At 42.9% G+C, this 26,990-nt stretch overlaps 2 protein-coding genes across 6 annotated transcripts in view; one reads left to right on the plus strand and one right to left on the minus strand.

Annotated features, from left to right (window-relative positions):
• Positions 1–26,990, plus strand: part of ralgapa1 (Ral GTPase activating protein catalytic subunit alpha 1) — an 88,959-nt gene that overhangs the window by 12,629 nt on the left and 49,340 nt on the right. For 2 of the 5 annotated variants that reach the window (XM_086275902.1, XM_086275903.1), the window contains exons 9-30: positions 537–745; positions 863–1,180; positions 1,266–1,445; positions 1,590–1,661; positions 1,770–1,918; positions 2,041–2,164; positions 2,554–2,700; positions 2,847–2,937; positions 3,209–3,373; positions 4,627–4,776; positions 8,229–10,061; positions 13,558–13,682; positions 13,762–13,999; positions 14,362–14,556; positions 20,873–21,043; positions 21,177–21,370; positions 21,452–21,550; positions 21,632–21,787; positions 22,053–22,181; positions 22,275–22,400; positions 23,948–24,006; positions 25,844–25,952. In XM_086275902.1, the coding sequence (XP_086132028.1) occupies positions 537–745; positions 863–1,180; positions 1,266–1,445; positions 1,590–1,661; positions 1,770–1,918; positions 2,041–2,164; positions 2,554–2,700; positions 2,847–2,937; positions 3,209–3,373; positions 4,627–4,776; positions 8,229–10,061; positions 13,558–13,682; positions 13,762–13,999; positions 14,362–14,556; positions 20,873–21,043; positions 21,177–21,370; positions 21,452–21,550; positions 21,632–21,787; positions 22,053–22,181; positions 22,275–22,400; positions 23,948–24,006; positions 25,844–25,952 (5,039 nt within the window). The remainder of the gene's footprint in view (positions 1–536; positions 746–862; positions 1,181–1,265; positions 1,446–1,589; positions 1,662–1,769; positions 1,919–2,040; positions 2,165–2,553; positions 2,701–2,846; positions 2,938–3,208; positions 3,374–4,626; positions 4,777–8,228; positions 10,062–13,557; positions 13,683–13,761; positions 14,000–14,361; positions 14,557–20,872; positions 21,044–21,176; positions 21,371–21,451; positions 21,551–21,631; positions 21,788–22,052; positions 22,182–22,274; positions 22,401–23,947; positions 24,007–25,843; positions 25,953–26,990) is intronic. The other 3 variants (XM_086275904.1, XM_086275905.1, XM_086275906.1) reach the window with 2 other exon arrangements.
• On the minus strand, positions 17,888–19,074 carry LOC147306722 (uncharacterized). The gene has a single exon (XM_086275910.1). It carries the CDS (start codon positions 18,910–18,912, stop codon positions 18,055–18,057), a length of 858 nt encoding a protein of 285 aa, XP_086132036.1. The 5' UTR covers positions 18,913–19,074; the 3' UTR covers positions 17,888–18,054.

Consider the following 26,990-nt stretch of genomic DNA (forward strand, 5'->3'; position numbering starts at 1 on the left):
ACCCTTCAATTTAGACAAGAGGGAGCCAAATCTGGAGTGGAGTAATGATAAATGAACTCATGTTTTGGTCTTTCTAAACACTTAAAGCACTTTTGTGGTACTAAAAGTGCTGCATTCACCAATTCACACACACATTACACCAATGGACATTCGGCATGGACTCCAGTTAATTAATGATCTGCTCTACCTACTAAAACTGAACAGGAGAAACATGAGCCCCTGAGACCTGGCTCATTATCATGGTGGAGCACCCAGCTGTCGTCGCATCGCCGTTTGAATAGTTTACAAACATTGCTGGACGTTACAGTAGAACTCTGCTCTGACAGTCTCACTTTGAAGGATGCTGTGTTGTAAGCACTGTCCTTTTCTGAGAAGACTGGTGTTTGTTCCACACTGTGCTGCTTTTATTAGCTATGCAACATGACTGTGTTGTGTTCACTTTGTGCACAACAAGAACAGACTCAAAACTCGGTGATCGTACCTCATAATTAATCCTGTGCCCCTTAAATATATATTCCTCTCTCCGTCATCCATAGATGTGCCTCCTATGCGTTCTAAGCCGTACTACAGTGTTGTGCGCAGAGAGCAGGACAGCGGCGAAACGCTGTATTGCACTAAGGAAAGTTTCCTTCAGGCTCGAGTTGTCTTTATCCGCTGGCTGGTTTCCTTCTGGCTCGAGCCACGACCCAACACACATACCCACATCCCAGGAACAGAGGGAGAGAATGTCCCCAAGAACATACAGGTAAGTATGAGCACATTATTATGCATCACTTGGTTCTTGTGTTTTAACTGCTCAATTTGCAGAAGCAAATGCGAAAGATTTTAAAATACCTCTGACCCTGTCTCTGCTTACCTTCAGCGAGCAGCAGCTGGATTTGCAGCTCGCTCCACAGGCAGCTCAGAGGACAGCGGTGGGGGAGGGATTCGATCTGACAGCCACCTTGAAGCAAGCGGAAGCTCAAGTGGGCGAGGAGGAGGAAGCATGGAGCTCTCCGGAGGTGCAGGGACTGAACCTGAACAGAGCCACTCGAACACATCTACACTGACAGAGAGAGAGCCCAGCTCCTCCTCACTCTGCTCCATGGATGAAGAGCAGCTGACAGACATGGAGGTGGTGAGAAGAGTGCTGACCAGCTCCAGAACCAACGTCAACTTCATCACAGAGATCTTTCGACAGGTTAAGGAAAAATGGTTATTTATCATAAAGTGAGAACAGTTTCCTTGTATCTTTCTTGACATGTTCATATTCCCGGTTGCTGCAGGCGTTTCTTCTTCCCATGTGCGAGGCAGCGGCAATGCGAAAGGTGGTCCGAGTTTACCAGGAGTGGATCTCCATGGAAGACAAACCAGTTTTCATGAAGGAGCCAGAGGAGGGCCCTTATCCTATAGTCACGGCCACAAGTATGGATACAGGCTCGCAATTTGGAGACAAAGATGATGAGGTGAGAAATTTTGTGAAATCAGTCATGTAATTAGCTGAAATACTCAGGTAAACGTTCTGTACATTAGCAGCCAACAAGTTTCAGTTCTCAAGACCAGCTTGAGGTAAATAGAAGTGTTTATTTGTGTACTTTCCTTTTTTTAAGGGAATGAATAAAGTGATTGACAGTGAATTGTTGGAATACAGTGTTCATGCTGGAGTTCAAACTACACTACAGGTATGTTCTCACACACAAAAACTGCCAAACTTCCACAATCTTGGTGTTATTTCTTAAATATTTCTTGTGGTTTTGATTGCCTTTCTTCCATCTCTGTCTCCTCTACAGGTGTTTATCACCCACTCCTCTAACGTTTTCCTGCTGGAACCAGCCAACGACATTAAGATCCTTTTGGAGGAGCATGTCGATATGTGCAAGCGAGTGCTGAACATCTACCGCAGCCTTGTCATGCATGAAACCATGGACCAGAAGACATGGTAAAAACACAAACAGCAGCGTAAAATGCCATCTAATTACATTTGTGTGCTCTCAACTACCTGCTGTTTCTGATTAAAGAAGAAGAACCGTTTAGCTTTAACGAGTGTTCCTGAATTTGTAGGGAGCAGATCTTGCTGATTTTGCTGAGGGTGACAGAGTCAGTAATGAAAAGGCCTCCATCCATCATGCCTCAGGGCAAGAAGAACAACACATTGTCGGGCAGATTAGCTGGACCCATCTTTCAGGTACGTTATAATAATGTCATGAAAATAAGGAGGCTCACTGGAAGGCCCGGCTACGCCGGCTCAGTCACTTCCACACACACAGCCACTCGGCTGGAGAGAGGCCTGGGGTTGGAGCTGGGGCAGGGTCAGGGGGGAAGCTGGGAACAGGGGGTTCAGGTAAGTTTGGCTCTGTGGCTGTTATCAGCCATAGAACAGGCGTACACGAGACATTAGCATCTGGGACTATAACGGATAGCAGTGGGACAGGGGGCACAGCAGGCCTGGAAACCCGGTCATCATCTAAAAGACTTCTATATTTCAATATTATATAATCATGTGTTTTAATATGTTACCACACTCTAGGGTTGCCAGCATGACTTATTTTACTTCATCCCTCTCTTTCTGTACAGACACTGATAGTAGCCTGGATTAAGGGCAACTTAAACGTCTACATAAGCAGAGAGCTGTGGGATGACCTCCTCTCTGTCCTCTCCTCCCTAACCTGCTGGGAGGAGCTGGTCACTGAATGGTCACTGACCATGGAGACGCTTACAAAGGTACTGAACAGGGACCACATATACCTCCGCTCTGCTATTAATATAACTAGATAAATTCAGTTCAACACTTATCCAAGTCCTCCAACTGTTACCACCTAAAACAGTGTGGTAAAAGATTAAAGCTTTGTTATGTCTCTGTGTCTTAGGTTTTGGCAAGGAACCTGTACAGTGTCGATCTGAATGAGCTGCCTCTCGACAAGCTCAGTGAACAAAAACAGAAGAAACATAAAGGAAAAGGTGAGTCACTTTTACCGACCTTCAAAAGACATTCCTGTGACTTCCTAAGAGCATATCTGGAACACAGCCGGCTGATTGTCACATCGCACTGCTGGAACCAAATGCAGCTCTGGAATATAAATTGGTCTGTTCATGTATTATTTTTTGACTGCAAAAAACTGAGGTCACAGAAAAACTACTAATTTGTAAATTTAGCAGATTTCTAGATGTAAATAGCACACGTGTTTTCAGCTCAGTTCACCGAGAAGTCATTCCTCTGTTCTTACAACAGGTATTGGTCCGGAGAGCCAGCGGCAGGTTGTCGATCGTTCCTTCTCTAAAGGCTGGAGCAGAGACCAACCAGGCCAGGCAGCCGCCATGAGACAGCGAAGCGCCACCACCGCTGGGTCACCAGGCATCGAAAAAGCCCGCAGTATTGTCCGGCAGAAGACTGTAGGTCAGTGTGCCCTCTTCCTACAACTCTGCTCCCTTTGAATGTAAATGTTCATAGCACTGACTCCCAGAATTTGTCTATGCATACTTTGGAGAAATAAATGGTGCGCAACAAAGCCAAACTAGCATGCTGTCTTTCCTCAGTAGATTTTGGATACCGTCACGCTCTTCTCAAGTCAGTTTTGTTTGATTTAATGTCTCTCCTCTGCTTCCCTCCTCCTGCCCATCTGTCAGCCTGACAGGAAGCTGTGGCATATGCTCACTACCATTCCTCTCTGGAGTCATGTTTATGGAAAATCTTTAGCTGTGGCCATTAGTATGAAAGATGTAGTTACAGCAATGCTTGAATAGGTTTAGTATCAGCTGAGATGATGAATAAAACAAATCCGAAAATCAAGTTGGGACTTTAAAAATACATTCACAGCTCTAAATACCCCAATTAAAAATTGTAACTGTGATGCCAAAAATTTGAGTAGTACTATTAAATATTTGATAAAATATTTGACTCTTTTGGTAGAGAATTTTTTTAACCTTGAAATCCATATATAATACTGTTTCCTCCTTTTTTAAGCTATATTACCAAAGATGTTTCAAACGTGAATACACGCAGCCAGCCGGTTTGAATAATCTCAGTGTTATGCATTACGATAAAGACGGTTCTGCTCCAGTTGTGAATGCCAGAGTAGATTGAAACTAACCACAACAAAGGACGTTCCTCCACACTCTGCAGGGATTGAAGGTTTGGTTCCAGAAGGGTCTCTACAACCGGATTAGTTTAGGATATTTTCTTGAATGTCAACATGATGATTCCCATTTTCATTTAATTTTATGTAGCGTTCCTGTTTGTCGTGGGCTTATGAAGAGACTTGAGCTGCAGAACTCCCACCAGCTCTCTCACTCTCTCACTCACCAACTTTCCTGCAAAACTAACCCTGTCTCACCCCTCCCTCACCTTCCCTTCCCGTCTCTGTCCCTCCATGCCCATCATGGAGCCCACCTTTTCAATACCATCCTGTCACTTGTCTCTTGTTCCACTAATTTCCTCCAAGCTGTGTTTCTATGCTTTTGTCTTATTTACTAAACGTATTCACTTGCTCTCTCTTTCTATTATCTTCATTTTTTATGTACTCTTTTCCACTTCTCCTTCCTCACTTACCTCTTAACCTTTATCTATACTTTTTTCCTCTTTTTTGTATTTTTCCCTTTTCTGTCCCACACTCTTCCTCTCTTCTGTTTCTCTTCTTCCCACTTCCTCAGCCCTGCGTAGCTGTTCTACAGGGGATTCTCTGCTGTCCTCAGCCTTTATCCGCAGTGCTAAGAGTGCTCCTGCTCTGGCTCCACCTCTTCCTGTCCTCCTCCACCACCACCACCACCCTTTACTACCCCCCCTTGCCGACCAGCTGGCAGGTACACACTCTTTGCACTACCTGTCTGCCTGCCTGCTGCCTGCCTGCCTGGATTAGTCGTCTACACAGACTGAAACTCTGCCTGTTGTCTTGTTTCTGAATATTTCTCTTTTCTTGTTTGTTTGTTATCACTGGATCAACAGTTTTCATCCGCTCCATCAACAGTCATTGACCCCATTCCCAGTTCAACTGCAACTTGGCTAATCTTAAAAGCTGTTGATCAGCAGTGCGCAAAATTTGCATGTTGCAAGTGTAGATCTCTGAATTTTTTTCATCGTTTAACAAGCAAGTTGTTTCTCAAATACGGTCTTTGTTCAGTAAAATGTCAAAAGATGGCCTAAAATGATTATTTGCGAGATGCAAAAGGGGCATATTTTTGTAAAACTGAAAGATATTCCCAAATCATATAATACAAAATATTTATATGCAAGATCTTCCACTGGAAGAACAGAGGTGCTTAAAGGTCTTTTTTTTTATTTTATTTTTTTTTATCAGACTTAATGTTTTCAAGGAGGTATGCAGAGGTTTCTTTACATCTTTAAAGGAAGAATCACATTGTTAAGTTAAATTAAGAACTTTCTTTTTCTGTAAACAGTAAAAAAAAAAAAAAAAGGAGCCGATTGGGTCTTTCAGCTAATCAGCTGACAGATTATAGGTGGCGTAACATGAGCTACCTCTCTAGTGACTCTCCTTTTCTGATGTCTTGGGCTGCACTTGGCAGTGGTAGTGCTAGTTCTGGTTCTGCTCTGCAGATGGTGAGAATCCTTCATCCACCTGCTGAAGTTTGTGGTTACAGAGGTTAGTGACAGCTCACAAAGCAGACAGCACAAGGACAGCCAGTGCAGCTGATTGATATTGAGGAGTACCACAGCAGTAACCTATCCAGGGAGCCAACTGAGAGAAGACTTGAGGGGAGTAGGGCAGAAACTGAACATTAAAGTAAGAGCAACCAATACATAGCCTTGTTTCTCAGATAGAAAAAAACTCAAAAACAAAACACTGAAGTGCTGATATGCTTTGGCAGGTGTTAGTACATCTGGCAGTCACCCAGATGATCAAGTATGTTTGTTGGAATCACTCAACTGTGATTGTATTTGTAGGATGTGTTAAATAATCACCTCAATATATACAGATCAGGCGTAACATTGATTGCCTGCCTAATATTGTGTTGGTTCACCTTTTGCTGTCAACTCTTACCTGCAGGGGCACACACTCTGTATTGTTGTGCTCCTCAAACCATTCCTGAACTATTTTTGCTTTGTGAAAGAGACCACAGCCATCAGGGAGTACTGTTTCCACAAAAGAGTGCATGGTCTGCAACAGTGCTTAGGTAGATGGTATGTATCCAAGTAAAATCCACATGGATGGCAGGCCCCAGAGTTTCCCAGCAGAAAATCGCCCAAAACATTACACTGCCACTGCTGGTTTGCTGTCTTCCCATAGTGCATCCTGGCGGTAGGTGTTCCCCAGGTAAACAACAGACAGGCGCACCCATCTATGCGATATAAAAGAAACCGGAGTAATCAGGGCAGGTCACCTTTCAGTGGTGGGCAGGGGTCAGCTTGGCCACCCTGACTGGTCTGCAGTTCTGTAGCCACACATAGAAGAAACTGTGATGCACTGTGTATTCTGTATTTAATGTATTCAGCATTAAATTTTTCATTGCTTTGAGCTACAGCGGTTCATCCATTGGATCAGTCAGTGTTATAATGTTATGCCTGATCAATGAATGTCTTCAGCAGCTTGCTAAAATGCTATTTTAAACACGCCTGCATATGTAAACTAGAACTAGTTTATATATGCATATTTATTATATAAATCGAATTCATTCTGGGCCAGCCAGTAGTGAACAAACATGTATGTCATTTTCAGTCTGTGTTCCAAACATTTCACTTAGACTTTAGATGTAAGTGGGATTTGCTTTTCTTGTTGTACACCTGTTTGCATGAAACTCGACATACCTGTTTTCTTTGTTATTTGCTTATCATCTTGCTTGCCTGCCTGCCCGCCTATTAGCCTGCACCTTACTCTTATCTGCCTGCACACACATTTGTCTTCGAGGTCTTGCCATTAACTCTACATATTTGCATTTTTTTCTGCGTGTTATAAGTCACTTTATTTCTCTACCTTTCTTCTTGATCTTCCTTTCACCAATTTTTTTGGTGTAAAATTTCATATGATTTGCTTTATTCTTGCAGTGGCTTTTGCTCGGACAGCTCTCCTTTCTCTTTAGTATGAGAGGATGATGACTCGCATATCATTTTTGTTGTTTTTAGTGTGTCTGTGTGTGGTGGTCACTAATGGATGGTTATTGTGCAAGAGAGAAAACCCACTGAAATAATTGTAAATGAAACTTAAGGGGAATTTCTGTGACATTAAACATGATGGTTGTACAACATAGCTTGCTCTTGCAAGTGCACAGCAGCCAAACTGGGAAGCAGTCAGCTGTGTTGCTGCATTGTTGCAAGCGAAATGGTGTATAGTATAACACACAGGTGTTGAACTCCAGGCCTCAAGGGCCGGTGTCCTGCAGGTTTTAGATGTGTCCTTGATCCAACACAGCTGATTTAAATAGCTAAATTACCTCCTCAACATTTCTCAGTGTTCTCCAGAAGCCTGGTAATGAACTAATCATTGGATTCAGGTGTGTTGACCCAGGCTGATATCTAAAACCTGCAGGACACTGGCCCTCGAGGCCTGGAGTTCGACACCCCTGGTATAACATATGAGGGGAAAGAGATTTTTACATAAATGATTTTGATCTTGTCCATCTTCTTTATCTTCTTAAAATCAAATTCCAGCTTCATATTCATGCCATCAAACTATGCTAGTTCAGAATTATCCTTATTTATCTTATTCTGGACCTTATTGCAATTCTAAGTTTGTCCTCTGTCTGAAGCAATATCTCTTAGCACGTAGGTTGGGCTTCTGTGTTCACAGGCAGAGCTATGTGCCTGAGATAGTCATATTAGGGAATTATCTACTCTCTTTAAAATCATCTTGAGCCAAACATAGAAAAAAACTGTTCTGAAGCCAGACCTTTTGACTCGGGGAGTCTATTTGTTGATAGTTCGCAGTTTAAAACTTAATTAATAATAATATTTATGAAGATGTAACTACCAAACAGTCAGCATTCAGGCATTTATCCAATGTTTTTTTTTCTTTTTCTACTAAAACAAGGTAAAAAAGGTCATGGTTAGCACCAGTAGTAGCTTGATAAATAGCCATAGGATGTTTGCTATGAATACATTTTGTTTTTGTAAGCAACATCAGTGAGTACAATCTGATAAAGAACCAGACTTTAGATAACTTCTGCCTAATGCATTCTTTCAGATCTGTGTGTGTGTGTGTGTGTGTGCGTGCGTGCGTGCGTGTGCACATGCCTGCATGCACAGTTTTTAATGTGTCTCCTCCCCTTTCTGCTCCAGCTAATGCCACTCCTTTTCCTTCCAGACCTCGAGGATCCACCAATCACACTGACATCCCGCACGTCTCGGATGCGCCACTCATCCCAGAGCGACGAGACTCCTCCCATCTCCTGTTCTGAGGTCTTCCAGGGTGGGGCTTGTGATCTGGATACCCCAGCCCCATCCTCCCTTGCAAGGAGCAGCAGTGCCTCTGACATCATGGAGCCTTTCATCACAGAGCGGGTCAAAGGTGAAGATCCCCAGAGGGATCCAAATTTGATCCCAAATCCTTCTCCCCATCACCACCACTCCACAACTTCTTCCTTACTCGTAACCAACAGCCACGCAGCTCAACCACCCTCACAGTCCCTCACCTTCTCTTCTCCCACCCCTTTTGCCTTCTCCAATGGTGCTGTTTCCTCGTCCTCAGAGGTAAAAGATGATGGTAGTGTGTGCGATCAATTCTGGCACCAAAGTGTCTCTCGAAGCCGAGGTTCTAGTTCCGATTGGGTGAGTGACTGGGACTCAGCCTTCGCCTTTCAACCTGAAAAGGAAGCTGATGCAGATGAGGGTGAAACTGGGGAAGATGATTTATTCTCTTCTATTAGGGACTACCTCATTAACAAAGAAGCTGAGAGGAAGGGCGAGACAGGCGAGAAAGATAGTCCCGGTCGAGCGGTAGAAAACAGCGTTGCTTTACCCGCACTCGTGCAAACAGGATTGGCAAGAACACAGTTAGAAAACAGAGGGCAGCTCGGAGAAGCAAAGCAGGTGGTAAGGGAGGACAGACAGGTAAGTAAATCAGTGAGACATAGCAGTGTGGATTCTATTGAGGAGAATGAGGCAGAGCAGCCGAGTATCTATGAGTGCTTGGAGCTGCAGTGTCAGTGGCCATCACCCAGTGCTAAGGTGGGCTCTAGTTTAGAAAGAACTACTGCTGAAAAGAAGGTTGTGGGAGGAAATAGTGGAAAGGCAACAGTATTGGAAGGGAAATATGACTTATGGGGTGATACAGAAGAGAAACAAGATGATAAAGAAATGGCAGCAAATGACAAGTCCAGTTTAATTAGGCAAGATACTACTGTGGGTGAAGGAAGCAGTGAATCAGTTCCCCAAACTTCAGAACCCACTAAGACCAAGATGTCCCGTAGTAGCACTAAGAGGCATCATTCTGGGGGTGTCCATGTCAGTTTCCGGCCCTCAACTGAATCTGTCCAGTTCCATAACCCTCTTGAAAATAAGGAGGCCCACTGGAAAGCCCGGCTACGCCGGCTCAGTCACTTCCACACACACAGCCACTCGGCTGGAGAGAAACCTGGGGTTGGAGCTGGGGCAGGGTCAGGGGGGAAGCTGGGAACAGGGGGTTCAGGTAAGTTTGGCTCTGTGGCTGTTATCAGCCATAGAACAGGCGTACACGAGAAATTAGCATCTGGGACTCTAACAGATAGCAGTGGGACAGGGGGCACAGCAGGCCTGGAAACCCGGTCTGGGACTGGAGGGGACAAAGACAAGCAGCATGCTGGATCCTGTGTGGGATCCAGTCATGGCCCAGAGGTTCACTCTGAGGTGTTGTCAAGCAGTTCAGGTTCCTCAGGAGTGCGCGGACGTTTAGGACGTTCCGCCTTGCGATCTAGAGCCTCCCGCTCACGCTCCCAAGAGCCAGGGAGCACTGCCTCACGGCACCACCAGGGGGCTCTTCTTGGTGGTGTTTATAAGACTGTGGTTCACGCTCTGTCGTCCAAGCCTCGGCCCCAAGGTCAGGGGTCATCCCAAGGCTCGTCGCCGCAGCGGCAGGCCCGGGCCACCATGGGTGATGCATCACTCAGGGATCTCTACTCCCATGTCCTGGGCTACTTTGGACGAAAGACGACTACGCCAGGTGAGGATCGCAACGAACGAAGTTCTCACAAAGGAAACAGCTGTGGAAAGACAAATACTCACCACCACACAAACACCAGCAACTTTCTTTTCCTTTTTGGCTGTTTTTTTTTTTTTTCTTTTTTAACTGGTTTGTTATGATGGAATGACATTTTTGGCTGAAACTCATCATCTTGCTGCTGGACTGAAATTCAAACTCCCTGTTGATGTGTTTCCTCTTGAACGTAGCCCCTCCTCCAGCCTGCCTCTTATCAAGGACCCTCACCCTCTTACTTCCCATGCCTTTCCACTTCTCTAGCTCAGAAGCTCCCTCCCTCCTCCTTTCTGCTTCCTCTAAGGGTTTTGGGATTTTTAACCTTCTCACCTCCTTACCCTGTTCTCCACCTCCATCCTCACCTTGATGTTGCATGCAGCCTCCTCGTGCCTCCTTCGTCTCCTCCCCCGGACTCCGGCCCTTCTTCAGCTCTACAGAAGGAAATTGATCTACAGACAAGCACAAATGTCTGTAGAAAAAGAAAACAGCTGACATACACTATACTATTGAGAAAGATCCCAGATATTTTGTAGCACTTTCAGGCTTTGATTCATTGTTGTCAATCAAGGAATATCAGTGATTTTACAAATTGAGTGTAAGCATTTAGCTGTAGTTCATTCTCACACCACTAGAGTGCAGCATAAGACCCTTTGATAAATTGATTGTAGTAATCTAGACAGAATTTGAATGAATATAAAAAGGTATGCACTTTCAAATTGGTAATGGTTATTTGCCTTGGACACTGCTACAGCCTTTATCAGCTATGCTGAATGGTTAAGTGCACATTTGAATCAGCAGCACAAATGCCACCTTTTTCTGTTCATTCTAATCCTTGGTGCAGAAGTGAGGCTATTTTACCTTCGGGTTTGGATTTTTGATAAGAGCACAATGATTCATCACCTGAATCTGTCTTGATGTGGAGTTACTGTTGCAAAACCACTTTTTAAAATCATGTTCTTACATTATTCAGGAGTATTGCATGGCAGCTTGTGTCAAATAATATACTTGTTTGGTTTGTCTACTAATGTTCCAGATGTTTGAGGCCTGCATTATTTATTTGTTTATTTTTTTTATTTAATTTTTTTATTACAGTAAGGAAGAAATTGCATTTTAGTGTAAATAAGCAATTTTGGGCATTCACGGTTTCACCTGGTACTTTTTTATACCAGATATTATATGCTGTGGCTGGTTAAACTCAGATTGATGGTGCTTTTGCATAATCCATGAGCACAAGTGGCGCCACTTGACCACACTCTTTTATGGTTCGGTTGTGCAGAATTTGCATGACTGAACTGAGTCCATTAGAATGAGCTTGTGCAGTTATTGTAAACTCTCCACACTGAAGTCCTTAAAGGGCTTTATTAGGTCTAGTGTGTTGCATCATTGTTACTGTATTTGTCCATTCACAGCAGCTGGTACTTTACTGAACTGCAGCATGAGTGAGAGAAAGCTTGGAGTGCAGTGAGTCATTGGTAACTCTCCATGTAGAGTAATATATCCAGAATTGTTTTTATTTTTGGATCTCTTCGCTAAGAGTGTTGATCCAGTGGAGACAAGGTCATCCGTAGCTCTTATCTTATTGAGGTGATTTTGGTATCAGGTGCCAGACGACACACACTGCAATTGTTGAAATGACTCAACCGAATGGGCTGAACATGTGAAAAAAATCCACTAGAGATGAGTTGTCAAGTCTGTCAGATGGCATAGTCTGTGTAAGGTCAGCTCACAGCTTGTTTATGGTACTAATAGGGAATGCATTGTATATGTTAGCTTTAATGGTGCATTAATGAGACTAAAAACACTTTTCTTTTTCCATCCATTTTGTGTTGCTATTGGTGATGTCATGGCAAATAACCATTACAGTAAAATATTATTTAACATCTGGGCAAGGGCACATGTCTGAATAACACACTAATTTTGCTTTTGAGTATTCAGGAATGATATCTGTAAGGCTTCAATAGAAGCAACATTAAGTTTACTTAAGTTCTCTCTGTACTATCACGGCCACAGTATTCTGATCCTGCTTAAATTTTTATGGTTGCGCTTACGTTACCTACTGCAGAGGTGGAGCAGATGATGTCTTTGGGTGATGTACAAGTGTACCTGCAGGGTATTCCCTTTTGAATTTTTCTTGTTCGGTGGTAAATTCTGTGTTAAATGTGGCAGTAAATAATTTGGTTGCTATTTTTGTATCCAAGCTAACAGCAGTATAACTCATAGTAACATAACTGCACTAATGTGGGCCTGTGGTATGCTGCTTGTTTGGAGCTAACAGTGTGATACTCTCTCTTGCTCTGTCTGCATGGTGTGTATTAACTCCTGCATTGCTTTCCTGGTGGTTATTGATGCGCCTGCTATTGTGGCTTTTCTTTATTTAAAAAATACAGTTTTAAATAACATTCAGGCCTACAGTATACACACACATCAGGACTGCTCTTAAATCATCAATTTTACCAGTTACTAGTTTGTTTTAGTGATATTGTGACATTTCAGTGTAACATCTGATCACTGTGCTTTAAATGGTGCTTTTAATGCTCTGTGGGCAATGTTGGGATTACTGTTTCCTGATCAAAAACAAAATGTCACCATATCTTTGATTTTTAGATGTTTACAAAGATTATCAACAAGTCAGACCTGATGATAGTCATGTTACACAATTCCTTATTTCTTGGTATGTCTAAGTTTTCTATCATTGAAACTGTTTGCGTGGGTAAGCATCAGTCAAGCCCCTCTCAGGCATCTGCTCCTTTCTGTAAATGTGACAGCATCTGAGCAAGTCCTGTCTGAATGCACATCCTGGTCACTTTTTCATTAGAAAACTCAAGAAAAGACTTGAACTGTTAACTACCTAAAAACTGGATATTTATGCACCTTAAACATCATGGACAGCACAACAAATAAAACTTTGAGACGTCTTAATAACTTTAAAGGTGTGCATTGAAGTATTTTATTTTGAAAGTCCAGTTGCCGCTAACCAGCCAGGCTCGGCTCTGGTATGTAAATTTACTACCTGCTGGCTGGCCTGGGAATGATGTCATTCAGCTTCCTCTCCAGTGAGTCTCTTCCTGGATTTCCTTAAGAGCGGTTGTCAGCTGGACTTCAGGGTTGTGGAGTTGGAAGAGAGACTTGCCGGTGAAGCAGCTGCATGATGTTGAGGATCAGAATAGTGAGCTGGCCTGTTTGAAGATGGGGACAATGTCTGAATGGGTGTATGCTGTCACTTTAACAGGTTAATAGTTTTGTATACAATGTCTGACAGGGGCTTCACAGTCTGTCTTTGTGTGTTTGCTTACTTATATGGCTCCCTATGCTTGTGAATGCTCATTGGTTTTTATCATTCCTCTGTGTGTGTGTGTGTGTGTGTGTGTGTGTGTGTGTGTGTGTGTGTGTGTGTGTGTGTGTGTGTGTGTGTTTATTATAACCTTGTCTACCTCTGTGCCTCATTATGCATTTGTGTTTGTAGCCAATAAAGAGGAGGTGGTCCAGAAGGCCCGTCCAGTCTCCACTGATGTTGGAAGCAGCAACCCAAACTTCTCTGACCTCATGGATGAGTTTATCCAGGAGAGACTGAGGGCCAAAGGAACTTCAGTTAGTACAACACGCACGCTAATTTCAGATTGTGTCATAAGATGGAAGATACGAGCGTCACTTTCTCCTCTGTACACAGGGTCGCCGTGGCAGCAGCCCGGGAAGCCTGGAAGTTCCCAGGGATCTGCCAGAGCTCCTGGAGGCCAGTCATAGTCGTGATGGATCGCGACCCTTAGATGATCTTCGGCCTGTCGATGATCCGGGGGTTCCCTCTGAGTGGACGTCACCCGCTAGTGCCAGCGGTTCTGATGTCATCAGCTCCGACAGCCAGTCAGACTCCTTTAATGCCTTTCAGTACTCCACCTGCAAATTTGATAGTAAGGAACAAGATATGAGCAGTTTATTTATGCTGCACGGCACACATTTATCCTCTTTTTAAAACAATATTAAAGTATAAAACTGTTATCTTGTGCAAAACTTTTTATTAGTTCGTGTAAAATAGTTTTATGTTATTAAATAATCATTTTTTCTGCCAAGAGAAGCAGAAAAACACAAAATTGAGTTTCTTTTTTTTAAGGTAAATTAATCTGTAGGAGTAAGCCATCTCATCTTCTGTTTAACTTTGAAGAAGTTTTTGTGAAGTGTTTAAAAATAATGCATCACAGTTTGTCAGGCTGCTGAAATTAAAAGAGGAAAATCAACAACTGTACAGCAATGATGACTTTTCTTTCTTTTGTAGATTTTACTTTTAGCTCCGAGGCGTCTGCAGGGGGAGCTGGATCTGCAGCAGGAGGGGGAGGAGGTCGAGGCAGCTCGCTGGATCAGGACAGTCTCGGTGGGGGTGTGGCCTGTGAAGAGCAGGAGGTGGCCAGTTTGACGACACTTCACATCGACTCAGAGACGAGCAGCCTGAGCCACACTGTCACGGTTACAGGTAGGGACATAACAGACTTCAGCTCAATGCCTGCTCACCAGAACCCTTAAATACTGTGTTTTTATGCCATCTAAGGGGTTTTCCCAGTGCGTAATCTCCCAGTAGATTAAATGGGGGGGGGAATATAACAAATATTCAGAAAACATCCCAAAAACTGTGAGAATTTACTCTAATAAAGATAAAAGAAGTTGAAATAAATAACGCTTATGTAACACTGATTTAACGCTTAAATAACGTTTGTTTATTTAGGAGCCATTTGATACAGTTTATCAAATTTTTTGGTAAACGCGTTGTAAATTAAGTCTATCTGAAATGTAGGTTCTTTGCGTCGATCATGCAAGCACACACACACACACAAACTAACAATGGTTATCAAGTGTTTCTATGCAAGGTTACTTTAATCTAGTAAACAAATGGTTGTGTGTAGGCTGTGTAGCCTCTTAGATTTATCAGTTCGTGTTGGTGTTTGCGATAAGCACCTATTTTGTAAACAGATCCTCGTAACACTAATGAAGGATAAAGTAGGACTGGGCATCTAATAGAAATGTAAATTCAATTTCGGCTTCCAGTGGTTATTATAATAGAATAAGATGGAATAAAATTAATGCTTTTATCCATTATTTTTGCTGCAAAAAATTGATACAAGCATTAATAATACTGCAAAGTGTTGTTTTTTTCTTCCGTTATGAATCGAGGGCGTTCTTTTCCTTTGTAAGAGTCTAGTTTCGAAGGCTCGGCTGTCCCATTCAGGTCTCTGTCGTTTATCTTGTGGCCGCCGTGAAGTTTGCTGTTCACCAGCTCATCTCCCCGCACCTGCAGACATCCAGTGGTTGAATCTTCAGAACAGCAGTTGCCCTAACTCCTTACTGGATTTATGAATCCCTGTTAGATATTAACTAATCAAGATTACAACTTTAAATAACTAAGTGATCATGCCTTTTGTTGTAATCAAGCAGCCCTACTCTGAATAGAATATCACTTTTTTTTTTTAAATTTAAGCCCGTTTTTTACTTTACCACCTCTCTACAGCGATGTGCATCCCTAAGAACATTTTATATGAAATTTGAGTGCAGGCTCTCATTGACCACAATGTTGAGTATCCATTTAAAATGATGTAAAAGGACCCAAACATATGGAACGCCAGGACTGCCATAATGAATTAATTAAATACACCATTAAATAATTAATTAAATGTGGCAATAATTAATTAAAATTGGAATTAATTAATTAAATAAATAGTTATGACACATGTAATTAATTAATTATTGACACATTTAATTAATTATTTATGTATTTCACATTTTAATTAATTATTGACACATTTCATTAATTATTGACACATTTAATTAATTATTTAATGATATATTTATTTATTTCATTTTGGCAGTCCTGACGCCTGGCTCTCATCATGAAATAATTTTATCTGTCAGCCTCACCCATCAAACTCAGGGGGCGGGGTTAACGCTGATTGCTTTGGCCTGGTGGCCATTGTTTCTAGCACACAACAACCGGCATGTGGAAGCTAACAGAACTGAGCTTTGAAAAACCCTGTTTGTGTGTTACCAAATACTGTTTTAATATTTTTTTAGCCGAGAATGTAGTGGTTTAATCTTCATGTGTCTGGTCGGTTTGTCAAGATACAGCCTCTTTGCAAAAGTGTTTCGATGATTTCGGAGATGTCTGCCCAGTCTCACGGCAAAGCGTGGGATAGACCCGCTCGCCTCGCAAGCAATCCCACCGACAAAGCGCAGGCCCCGGTACACAGCTGTAGTAACCCCCGCTGACTTCTTTTACTGAGGTTATATTTATCGATGTTTTATTTCCTGATGTTCTTATGTGTCCTACGTGTTTCAGTCGCCAATTCTGAATTATAACTAACATTAAAAACATGTTTAAGGAGGAGAGAGAGCAAATAAATCTGTTTAACATCTGATCTTTGGGTTTTTGTTCAGCAATCAGCGTGACCTGTGTATAAACACATAAAAGAGATAACGTTGGTGTTTCCGTCATGTAGTAACTGCTGGCTTTAACTGTACAAAGGTTGTTCGACACTATGAAACACATACAGACTTCATGATGTTCGGCTAATATTTTTATTGTGAATATTAATCATGCTGACCTCGCTCTGTACACCACGCAGCGAGGTCAGCATATCCACGATATCCTCAGCTCCATGAGTTAACACAAAGTTTCCCAGCTGACTAACTGCCAACTATTCCAGAGACGTGAAAATATACAGCATAAAGAAAAGTGTAAGAGACTCAGCAGCAGATTAGAATAACAGTTATACATTTAATAAATCACCAAATGAATCCAAGAAACGAGCAAACCTGTTCCGACCATTTGAATTTGTATTCCCTCAGCTGCAGACTCGCTGCTGTTTAAATGTTTGAAAAGGAAGATTAGATATAAAAAACGTCAAACATAGACTCAGTCTGCCTTCACATTTGATATGAGGCCAGCACATATAGTGGCCTCAGCAGGCTATTACTGAAATACACGTGCTATATCATAAACTATGATATAAACAGGGAGGTCCTATTAACATGTTTAGTTTTAAAGGACACCTTCCTGCCTTTAGTCTCATTCATGAGCAGTATTAGTTTTCTTCTAACATCCAGAAGTCTGCACAATGTGTTTCATAGTTTGTAACAAGCCTTTGACAGGTAAACATAACATGACCGAAAAAGCAAAAAAAAGAAAAAGAAAAAAAAAAAAGAGAGAGAGTGTTGACATAAGAAGAGAAAATTCTCTCAATTATGGAGACAGGCAAATGGTTCATTTATGTTTGATGTGTGTTTATTCCTCCCTAAATATCGTCGGTGAAGTTTGCCATGCACGTCAGATTTTCCTGCGCATTTTTATACCTCTGCCAACAGAGAGAGAGAAAAAAAAAAAAAAAAATCACATTCTAACAGACAGCTGGTGCTTAGAATACAGTTGAATAACTATTAAAAAACAGATGATATTTAGATGATAGTTCAGTCTAACACATGTGCCAGTGAACCATTAAACGTCTGTGAAACTATGCAGTTATGAAACGTAACTTTAACCTCAGCCAAACCGATTTGCTCAGTTGTAAATAAAACAGCGAAGTAAACGTGACCCGACAGACAGAACCTGAGTGAATGAAGTCCAGCGTTTAACCACTGAGAGCTAAAACTCAGCTGAGGTTTGAAAGCTGTGTGCCGGTGATTGGACATCAGCCGCTGATAAAGCTGTTCGCCTATAAAGTGCTGTGGCATGAATAAGGCACGGCGGGACCACGGAGCGACGTTCAGAGCCAACTTTATTTGATTCACGTCACACCACACCACCACCACCAACCCCTGAGTCCCCGTGTTTTAACACGGCGGGCGTGATTGCGGATGCCGTGCAGGTGCGTCCGCACGGCCCCGCAGACCACGCCCCACCACATACCCCCATCGCCCGATTGAGGCCGGGGAGCAATCTGGCCGAACCTACTCCCCCCCCGCGAACTGGGGCGAGACTCGGCCCCTACACATCGGCGCCCCAGCCCCTGACCAAGCGACGGGGACGCGTCCGTTCTGGTGGCCGCCCGCGCATCCAGCGGCAACGGCGAAGCTGGTCCGGAGGTCGGCCGCGTAGCAAGCGGACACGGCCCCACAGGCATGGCCGTGCGCTCCTGCACACAGGCGGCTGGGCAGACGTCAGGCGCGCAGAATCGACTGGTGGCAGCGAGGCTGGACTAGCCAGCCCGCCGATCCCCGGCCTAGCGGGGCTGTCCCGCTCCTCTGCCTCCAACTCCGGCTGCACAGGCTGCCCTGGAGCAGGGACCTCCGTCTCCCCGCACAGCTGCTCCGCCACCGCCTCCGCCACTCCCGTTTGGAGCGGCTCCCCGCACTGCGCCTCCGCCCCCAGCAGGCACAGCCCCTCGCCCACCTCTGGGTGGAGCGACTCCTCTGCCTCCGGCAGGTGTAGACCCTCGCCCGCCTCGTCCTCGGCCTCCGATTGGAGCGGCTCCTCCACCGCTCCCGGCAGGAGCAGCCCTTGACCCGGCTGCTCCTCCTCCTCCGGCAGGCTCGGACCCCCGCGTGGCTCGTCCACCACCTCCGGCTGCCGAGGTGACCCACACGGCTCCTCCACCGCTTCACTGTCCTCGGGACACACTTGTGGGGGTGGCGCCCAGGCCCAGAGCAGCGCTGCCAGCTCTGCCATCTTCCCCAGGTGGCGTTCGCTCTCCTTCCGCAGCTCTTCCTGTTGGCGACGCACCTCCGCCGCCTGCTTCCGCTGGGTGGCCGCTATTTCGGCCACCCTCTCGGCCAGCTCTTTCCTTTCCTGGCTCTGGTAGGTACCCGCCATGCCGCCTCCTGGGTTTCGGCACCAATGTGGCATGAATAAGGCACGGCGGGACCACGGAGCGACGTTCAGAGCCAACTTTATTTGATTCACGTCACACCACACCACCACCAACCCCTGAGTCCCCGTGTTTTAACACGGCGGGCGTGATTGCGGATGCCGTGCAGGTGCGTCCGCACGGCCCCGCAGACCACGCCCCACCACAAGTGCTCTGTAAGGAAACGAGCTCCAGCAGCTCTGCGCTCGGGGAAAACACTATATTTACTTATCTTGTGCAGAAAAATGCGCTGACATTGCGTTATATCGAGCACCGGCTGCCCAGTTAAACTGTGACTATCACCAGGTAACTAGGCGTGTTTCTTGAATTAGCAGCAGGTGTTAAACAGCTGACAGATGAGGAGGAGGATGCATGCAGGTAAACTGAGGGTCTGTTGAGCTGATCGCTGGTTTCGTGAGAAAAATGTCAGCTCGTTCTTTATGTTACAGAAGCACAGAGACACAAGACCAGGCGGAAAGAGACGATCGTTCGGTGAAAATGAGAATCTGCGAATGCAACATGTGGAACACGGAGAGTGGAATATGTAAACAAACCGGTTAATGTACCCCCTCGGTGCACTCTGCATGCTAATTGTTAGCAGAGCTAGTGAAATCTCTGAAAACATCTGAGCACTTTTGCAAACATATTCTATGTTGACAACCTGACCAGACATACGGCGCGACATTCGCGGCTAAAACACTGTTAAAAGTGTAGCTGGTGACAGAAAAACGGGGTATTTTAAAACTACACCACCACCATTGCTGCCTGTGATTTGATCTGCATTCTGGGATAACTGGCTGCCCCAAGTCTACACAAGCAATCGATTTTCTAGGATCGACCTGTTTTGACTTACTTTGCACGGCAACCAATCAAATGTTAGAGAAGCTGCATGGGCAGCGTTAACCCCGCCCCCTGAGTTTGATGGGTGAGGCTGACAGATAAAATTATTTCATGATGAGAGCCAGGCGTCAGGACTGCCAAAATGAAATAAATAAATATATCATTAAATAATTAATTAAATGTGTCAATAATTAATTAAAATGTGAAATACATAAATAATTAATTAAATGTGTCAATAATTAATTAATTAAATGTGTCAATAATTAATTAAAATGTGAAATACATAAATAATTAATTAAATGTGTCAATAATTAATTAATTACATGTGTCATAACTATTTATTTAATTAATTAATTCCAATTTTAATTAATTATTGACACATTTAATTAATTATTTAATGGTGTATTTAATTAATTCATTATGGCAGTCCTGGCGTTCCATACAAACAATGATAGGCACTCTGCAAAAGAAACCCAGTCGAGTAAACCTTTTTAGAAATACTCTTGAAGGTACAAGATCAACAGATACTTTGAATGCAGTCTTTTGTTATTGATTAACAAGAACATCTATCATGTTTTCAGGATTTCTTTTTAAAAATATCACAGTGATGAGTGTCAATAAAAAGCATGAGAGTAGTATAATAAAATACATAATAGCTGAAGCAAATAACATGCTTATAAATCACATTAGTGTGATCCAGAACAAAGAGAAAAATGGACTAAACTATCATAAGAAAGTATTTTTCTGATTGTCTTGGTTTTCTATGTGATCTTTAAAATGACGTTTTTTACTATCCACTTAGCACTTAGGTTTTAAGTGTCCTTCTTTGATATAAGTCAGAATAAAAACAACCTCTCAGCCTCACATTCCACCATAAAGCATGAATCTCATCCTCCCGTTGCCTTATCAGGAGTTGATGTTTTCTGTCTTGTCTTGGTTTTCTATGTGATCTTTAAAATGACGTTTTTTACTATCCACTTAGCACTTAGGTTTTAAGTGTCCTTCTTTGATATAAGTCAGAATAAAAACAACCTCTCAGCCTCACATTCCACCATAAAGCATGAATCTCATCCTCCCGTTGCCTTATCAGGAGTTGATGTTTTCTGTATTCTTTCCCAGGTTCGGAGAGTGCATCACCCATGCATTCACTCGGGGGCTCTCGTTCCCAGACTCCTTCTCCTGCCACTTTGACAGCAGAGCACACTGAGCACACGCATTCCCACTCCCACACCCATTTACAGCTGGACCAGAAACTCCACAACTCTGTCTTACAGACCCCCGATGACCTGGGTAATACTCAGAGGCATTCACTTTGAGATGCTTTTTCCTGTTCATACAAAGTGTAGTACTTTAATCATGTTTGTGAATATGAAATACTTTGTAGGATGACTCAGTCATGTTCTCATTGACTCATTAATTCCAGAAACGAGTGAGTTCCCCAGTGAGGACTGTAGCGTGATGGCGGGCGGCTCTCTGACCGGATGGCACGCAGATGTTGCCACGGTAATGTGGCGAAGGATGCTGGGTATCCTGGGAGATGTGAACAGCATCAAGGACCCAGAAATCCATGCTCAGGTCTTTGACTACCTGTGTGAACTTTGGCAAAACCTGGCCAAGGTGAGAATTGAGACATACAGTGAACCCGCAACTCCTGTGTCAGTGAACATGTTCTCCAATGACGAGCTTTTCTGTTTGCAGATCAGGGATAATTTGGGCATTTCTCTGGATAACCAGTCGTCTCCTCCACCCCCTGTTCTGATCCCACCCCTGAGAATCCTCACCCCTTGGCTCTTTAAGGTATGTGTGATAGAGAGGTAACAATAAGGGTTATAACATAACATGTGTTTCAGTGTTAGTTAAGCAATCTTTTCTCTTTAGGCCACCATGCTGACAGAGCGTTACAAGCAGGGGAAACTTCACGCCTACAAGCTGATTTGTAGGATCATGAAGAGACGGCAAGACGTTTCACCAAACACAGACTATCTGACACACTTCTATAACATCATGCATCAAGGACTTCTCCACCAAGACCAGGTAGAGTGGTCTCAAATTTATACTTGAACATAATATATGAACAAACAGCATATTTTATATTTTACAGATTTCTTTAATCTTGCAGCTGTTAATAAAACATTTTTTAATGTTAAATACTCAAATCCAGCTCTTTAAGCACAGAGTAAGTGCAGGAAAGCAGGGAAATGGGGAGAAAAGATAGTCATGCAGGCAAACATGCTGTGCTACTGTGAATGCACCTTTGAAGCTAAATGTTTAAAAAAAAAAACCTGTATTACTTTTACAGGACATTGTGAACACCATCATCAAACACTGTAGTCCCAGGTTCTTTAGTATCGGTCTACCTGGAGCCACCATGCTGATCCTGGATTTCATCATCGCAGCTTCTAGAGTCACTGCCTGCTCATCACTCAATGTAAGAAATCCTCCCATTTGCAATGTTGGTTTCCAGCTTTACAGGAGCTGATTCTTTCATTCCTGTCCTCCTAACAAGTTTTATTTTCCAAAGGCTCCAAGAGTTGAAGCACAGATTCTTCTCGGATCTCTGGTGTGCTTTCCCAACTTTTACGGGGAGCTTCCTGCTCTCCACCCCACCACAGCTGACGTGGTACTTACCAAGTTCCCTGATGTCAAGGTACGCGAATGCCGATCATCATCTTCCACCTTACCTTATCCCTAGTATCCTCCCCTATCACAACAACTCTCTGCATGTCCTCCTTCACTACATCCATGAATCTTCTCTTAAGTCTTTTTCTTTTCCTCCTGCCTGGGAGCTCCATATTCAACTTCCTTTGTTCAGTAAATCCACTATCCCTCCTGTGCACATGTCCAAACTATCTCAACCTTAACCTTATCTCCAGCCTGAGCTGTCCTTCTAATGTATGTAAATGTAGTTTATGGAATATTTTCAGTAGCAGTGTATTTAGGTGGCTGAAATTATTCTTCACCAGAGGCTCCCCTTGTTTGGATAATAGGGAATTATAGCCATCCTAGCAGTTACAAATGCACAGAAAATTCTTCTTTTTTAATCTTGCAGCATCCTTTCTGCAAATGATATGCAGCGCAGCCTGGTTCAGTGTATTCACAGTGGATAAACTGTTCATCATACCTCATATGCACTTCTCTGGGAGAGTATTACAATACACCGCAATAAAATATTGAGAAAATAATTATTTTTTTTTAAAGAAATTACTTTAATCTTCCTGTAAGTTCGGGGAAAAGCAGGACAATACAGTTAAACTGACAGGTCTGAAAATGTGTTAGTTTTTTTTTTTTTTTTCCAACTCACACATCAAAAGCTCAAAAAGTTTATCTACATTGTTTGTAATCCAGGTCAGTTCAAACATCGACTGTCCATAGGGGATCTCGAAAGCAAACTAATAGGCTAATGTCTCATCAACCATTCTTGTTTGAGCTAAGGGCAATGGGAGTGATGTTGTTATTGTTGTTGGTGCCATGTAAACTGCTAATGCCATGCGTGGCAGCGCCTCAGGCTCACTCACTGCTTTCTTATGTGGCAGAAGCTTGTTTTGAATCACTAAGCGGTCATTAACACTGACCAGAGGGACAAGACCAAGGAGTGTGTGAACGTGTCTGGGGTGTGTGTTGACCTGTTTAAACTGTGACTATGTGTCCATATTTAGTCCAGCATATCTGTCTACGATATGCATTAACACCACACGGTGTAGTTCCTTGAATCTGTTTCCTGTTTGTCTGACTGGGAACTATTAAGCTTGTCCTCATTTTCTGACATATAAATAGTGTTGAAATGATGGATGCTCATATCAAACATTGCCAAATAATGAGGTTAGCTTAAAGGGAGGGGGAAATTAACTAAAATGGCTTGTTTCAGATACTGGACAAACTCAAGGACTACATCGAGGCCTTGTGTAAGATGGAGAAGGATTATTTTGAACAGTGAATCATGCAAAGCTACTCTAATAGGTCCATTTTAAGGATGCAGTCTGTTTATTATTTATTATACACACCTTTAAGGGCTACTCAATTATGACAAAAATCATAATCCCAATTATTATCATCATCAGTATTTTGATCTGAGTTCTGTAACAAGACTTTTTATATTAATGCCTATAATAACAATACTAGTGGTCAGCTGATATATTGCTATTGAAAACTCATGTGCTGTATGTTTTTGTTTTTTTGTTGTTTTCTTTTTTTAAGGAGCATATCGTCAAAACCATCCTGACCTCTGCCAGGGATGAACCCTCTGCTCCTGCTAGGTAAAGGGTTTATAAAGTTTATTTATTAATTTTATTTATTTATTTATTTTTTACAGTGTTGCGCAGGTGCCCCAGGTTACCTAAAGTTATCATTTGTTAATAAATTCCTTAACTATGTAACCACATCTGTTTGTGCTCACCGTTGGCGAGTATTTCTTTATTTTATGCTGGTTCCTGTGTGTAAAATTAATATATGCAGTGATTCCGATAAACTGCATTTATACAGGGAGTGCAGAATTATTAGGCAAATGAGTATTTTGTCCACATCATCCTCTTCATGCATGTTGTCTTACTCCAAGCTGTATAGGCTCGAAAGCCTACTACCAATTAAGCATATTAGGTGATGTGCATCTCTGTAATGAGAAGGGGTGTGGTCTAATGACATCAACACCCTATATTAGGTGTGCATAATTATTAGGCAACGTCCTTTCCTTTGGCAAAATGGGTCAAAAGAAGGACTTGACAGGCTCAGAAAAGTCAAAAATAGTGAGATATCTTGCAGAGGGATGCAGCAGTCTCAAAATTGCAAAGCTTCTGAAGCGTGATCATCGAACAATCAAGCGTTTCATTCAAAATAGTCAACAGGGTCGCAAGAAGCGTGTGGAAAAACCAAGGCGCAAAATAACTGCCCATGAACTGAGAAAAGTCAAGCGTGCAGCTGCCAAGATGTCACTTGCCACCAGTTTGGCCATATTTCAGAGCTGCAACATCACTGGAGTGCCCAAAAGCACAAGGTGTGCAATACTCAGAGACATGGCCAAGGTAAGAAAGCTGAAAGACGACCACCACTGAACAAGACACACAAGCTGAAACGTCAAGACTGGGCCAAGAAATATCTCAAGACTGGTTTTTCTAAGGTTTTATGGACTGATGAAATGAGAGTGAGTCTTGATGGGCCAGATGGATGGGCCCGTGGCTGGATTGGTAAAGGGCAGAGAGCTCCAGTCCGACTCAGACGCCAGCAAGGTGGAGGTGGAGTACTGGTTTGGGCTGGTATCATCAAAGATGAGCTTGTGGGGCCTTTTCGGGTCGAGGATGGAGTCAAGCTCAACTCCCAGTCCTACTGCCAGTTTCTGGAAGACACCTTCTTCAAGCAGTGGTACAGGAAGAAGTCTGCATCCTTCAAGAAAAACATGATTTCCATGCAGGACAATGCTCCATCACACGCGTCCAAGTACTCCACAGCGTGGCTGGCAAGAAAGGGTATAAAAGAAGAAAAACTAATGACATGGCCACCTTGTTCACCTGATCTGAACCCCATTGAGAACCTGTGGTCCATCATCAAATGTGAGATTTACAAGGAGGGAAAACAGTACACCTCTCTGAACAGTGTCTGGGAGGCTGTGGTTGCTGCTGCACGCAATGTTGATGGTGAACAGATCAAAACACTGACAGAATCCATGGATGGCAGGCTTTTGAGTGTCCTTGCAAAGAAAGGTGGCTATATTGGTCGCTGATTTGGTTTTGTTTTGTTTTTGAATGTCAGAAATGTATATTTGTGAATGTGGAGATGTTATATTGGTTTCACTGGTAAAAATAAATAATGTAAATGGGTATATATTTGTTTTTTGTTAAGTTGCCTAATAATTATGCACAGTAATAGTCACCTGCACACACAGATATCCCCCTAAAATAGCTAAAACTAAAAACAAACTAAAAACTACTTCCAAAAACATTCAGCTTTGATATTAATGAGTTTTTTGGGTTCATTGAGAACATGGTTGTTGTTCAATAATAACATTATTCCTCAAAAATACAACTTGCCTAATAATTCTGCACTCCCTGTAGAGGCCTTTATTGCAAAACTGCTTGCTCACACTGTGCTGTTTTTTGTTAGGTGTGTGGCTTTGTGCAGTCTGGGGATATGGCTGTGTGAGGAGCTGGCCCACGGAACTCAACATCCACAGATTAAAGATGCTCTCAATGTGATCTGTGTTACCTTGAAGGTCAGTTACACCTCAGTACATCTATAAATGGCAATTAAGTTCTGTTCAGCTGGACTTCCAAAAAGCAACCTAAATTTTCTATTTGAACTGTGACTGAAATGTCAGACCAGTCTGATCGCATTATGAGTTGTGTTATAGTTGTCTGTTCTCACACTTTGTCCCCATTGACCATGGATCTCTCAGTTTCTGACTGTGGTCCAGTGAAATAAGACCAAAGCAGTGACTCTGATTCAAAGGCATAGCAGACTGGCCGCATGTTGCACAGATCTGCTCAACACACTAGTGCCAAAACATCTGCTCCTTTTTAGGCTGAAAGTCTATCATACTGTTTCCATGAGGCAAGCCATGGTATAGTGCAGACCACTTACATAGACAAATAAATTTAATGTAGTGTATGAGAGAACGTACGTCTGTTCTTTATCCTTTTCTTTCTTTTTTTTAAGACAGACACATTTTCAATGATCCCTTCTCTACATCTGAATGTGAATCCTATTTAATACTTTGTGAACCCTGAAAATGATTGGCTGCAGCCGGATTGCCAATCCAAACTATAGAACTGGTATCTTTGTTGATATATTCCTGTTGTTGTTAAGATAGCCTTTGATAGGAAACTCCTATGTAAAATCCTGTAAAATGTGTCGGTTATAAAAATTAAAGGGTCGCTGTCATCATGCCTCTCACTCCTCTCTGTTCTATACCCTTCCCACTAGACAAGTATGGATACATGAGTGTACTTCATTAAAAAGAATAAAAATTAGCAACAAAGACACATAAACATAGAGACCAGTTAGCGAGGCCCTGGTGAGAATGTGTATTCCCATGGAGGTTGTTGGCAGTCGCTGTGAGATGATTGCAAAGAGGTTGCAAACTAGTGGCTGAGTGGCAATAAAACTGCAATGGAAACTAGAAATTAAGTACCTTCGCTTTCAAAGTAAAAATGTGTCTTACCACTGCAACTGACACGTTTCAAGAGAAGCAACACTTTTTTTTGCCAACTGTGGATGCAGGGATCTCTATTCCTGCATGACTGTTTCTTTA

This window comes from Aulonocara sp. 'chitande type north' Nkhata Bay, linkage group LG19, assembly GCF_057382095.1.
Source record: "Aulonocara sp. 'chitande type north' Nkhata Bay isolate Kocher_YH1m ecotype deep benthic linkage group LG19, A_spYH_male_GT1.1, whole genome shotgun sequence".
Lineage (NCBI taxonomy): Eukaryota > Metazoa > Chordata > Actinopteri > Cichliformes > Cichlidae > Aulonocara > Aulonocara sp. 'chitande type north' Nkhata Bay.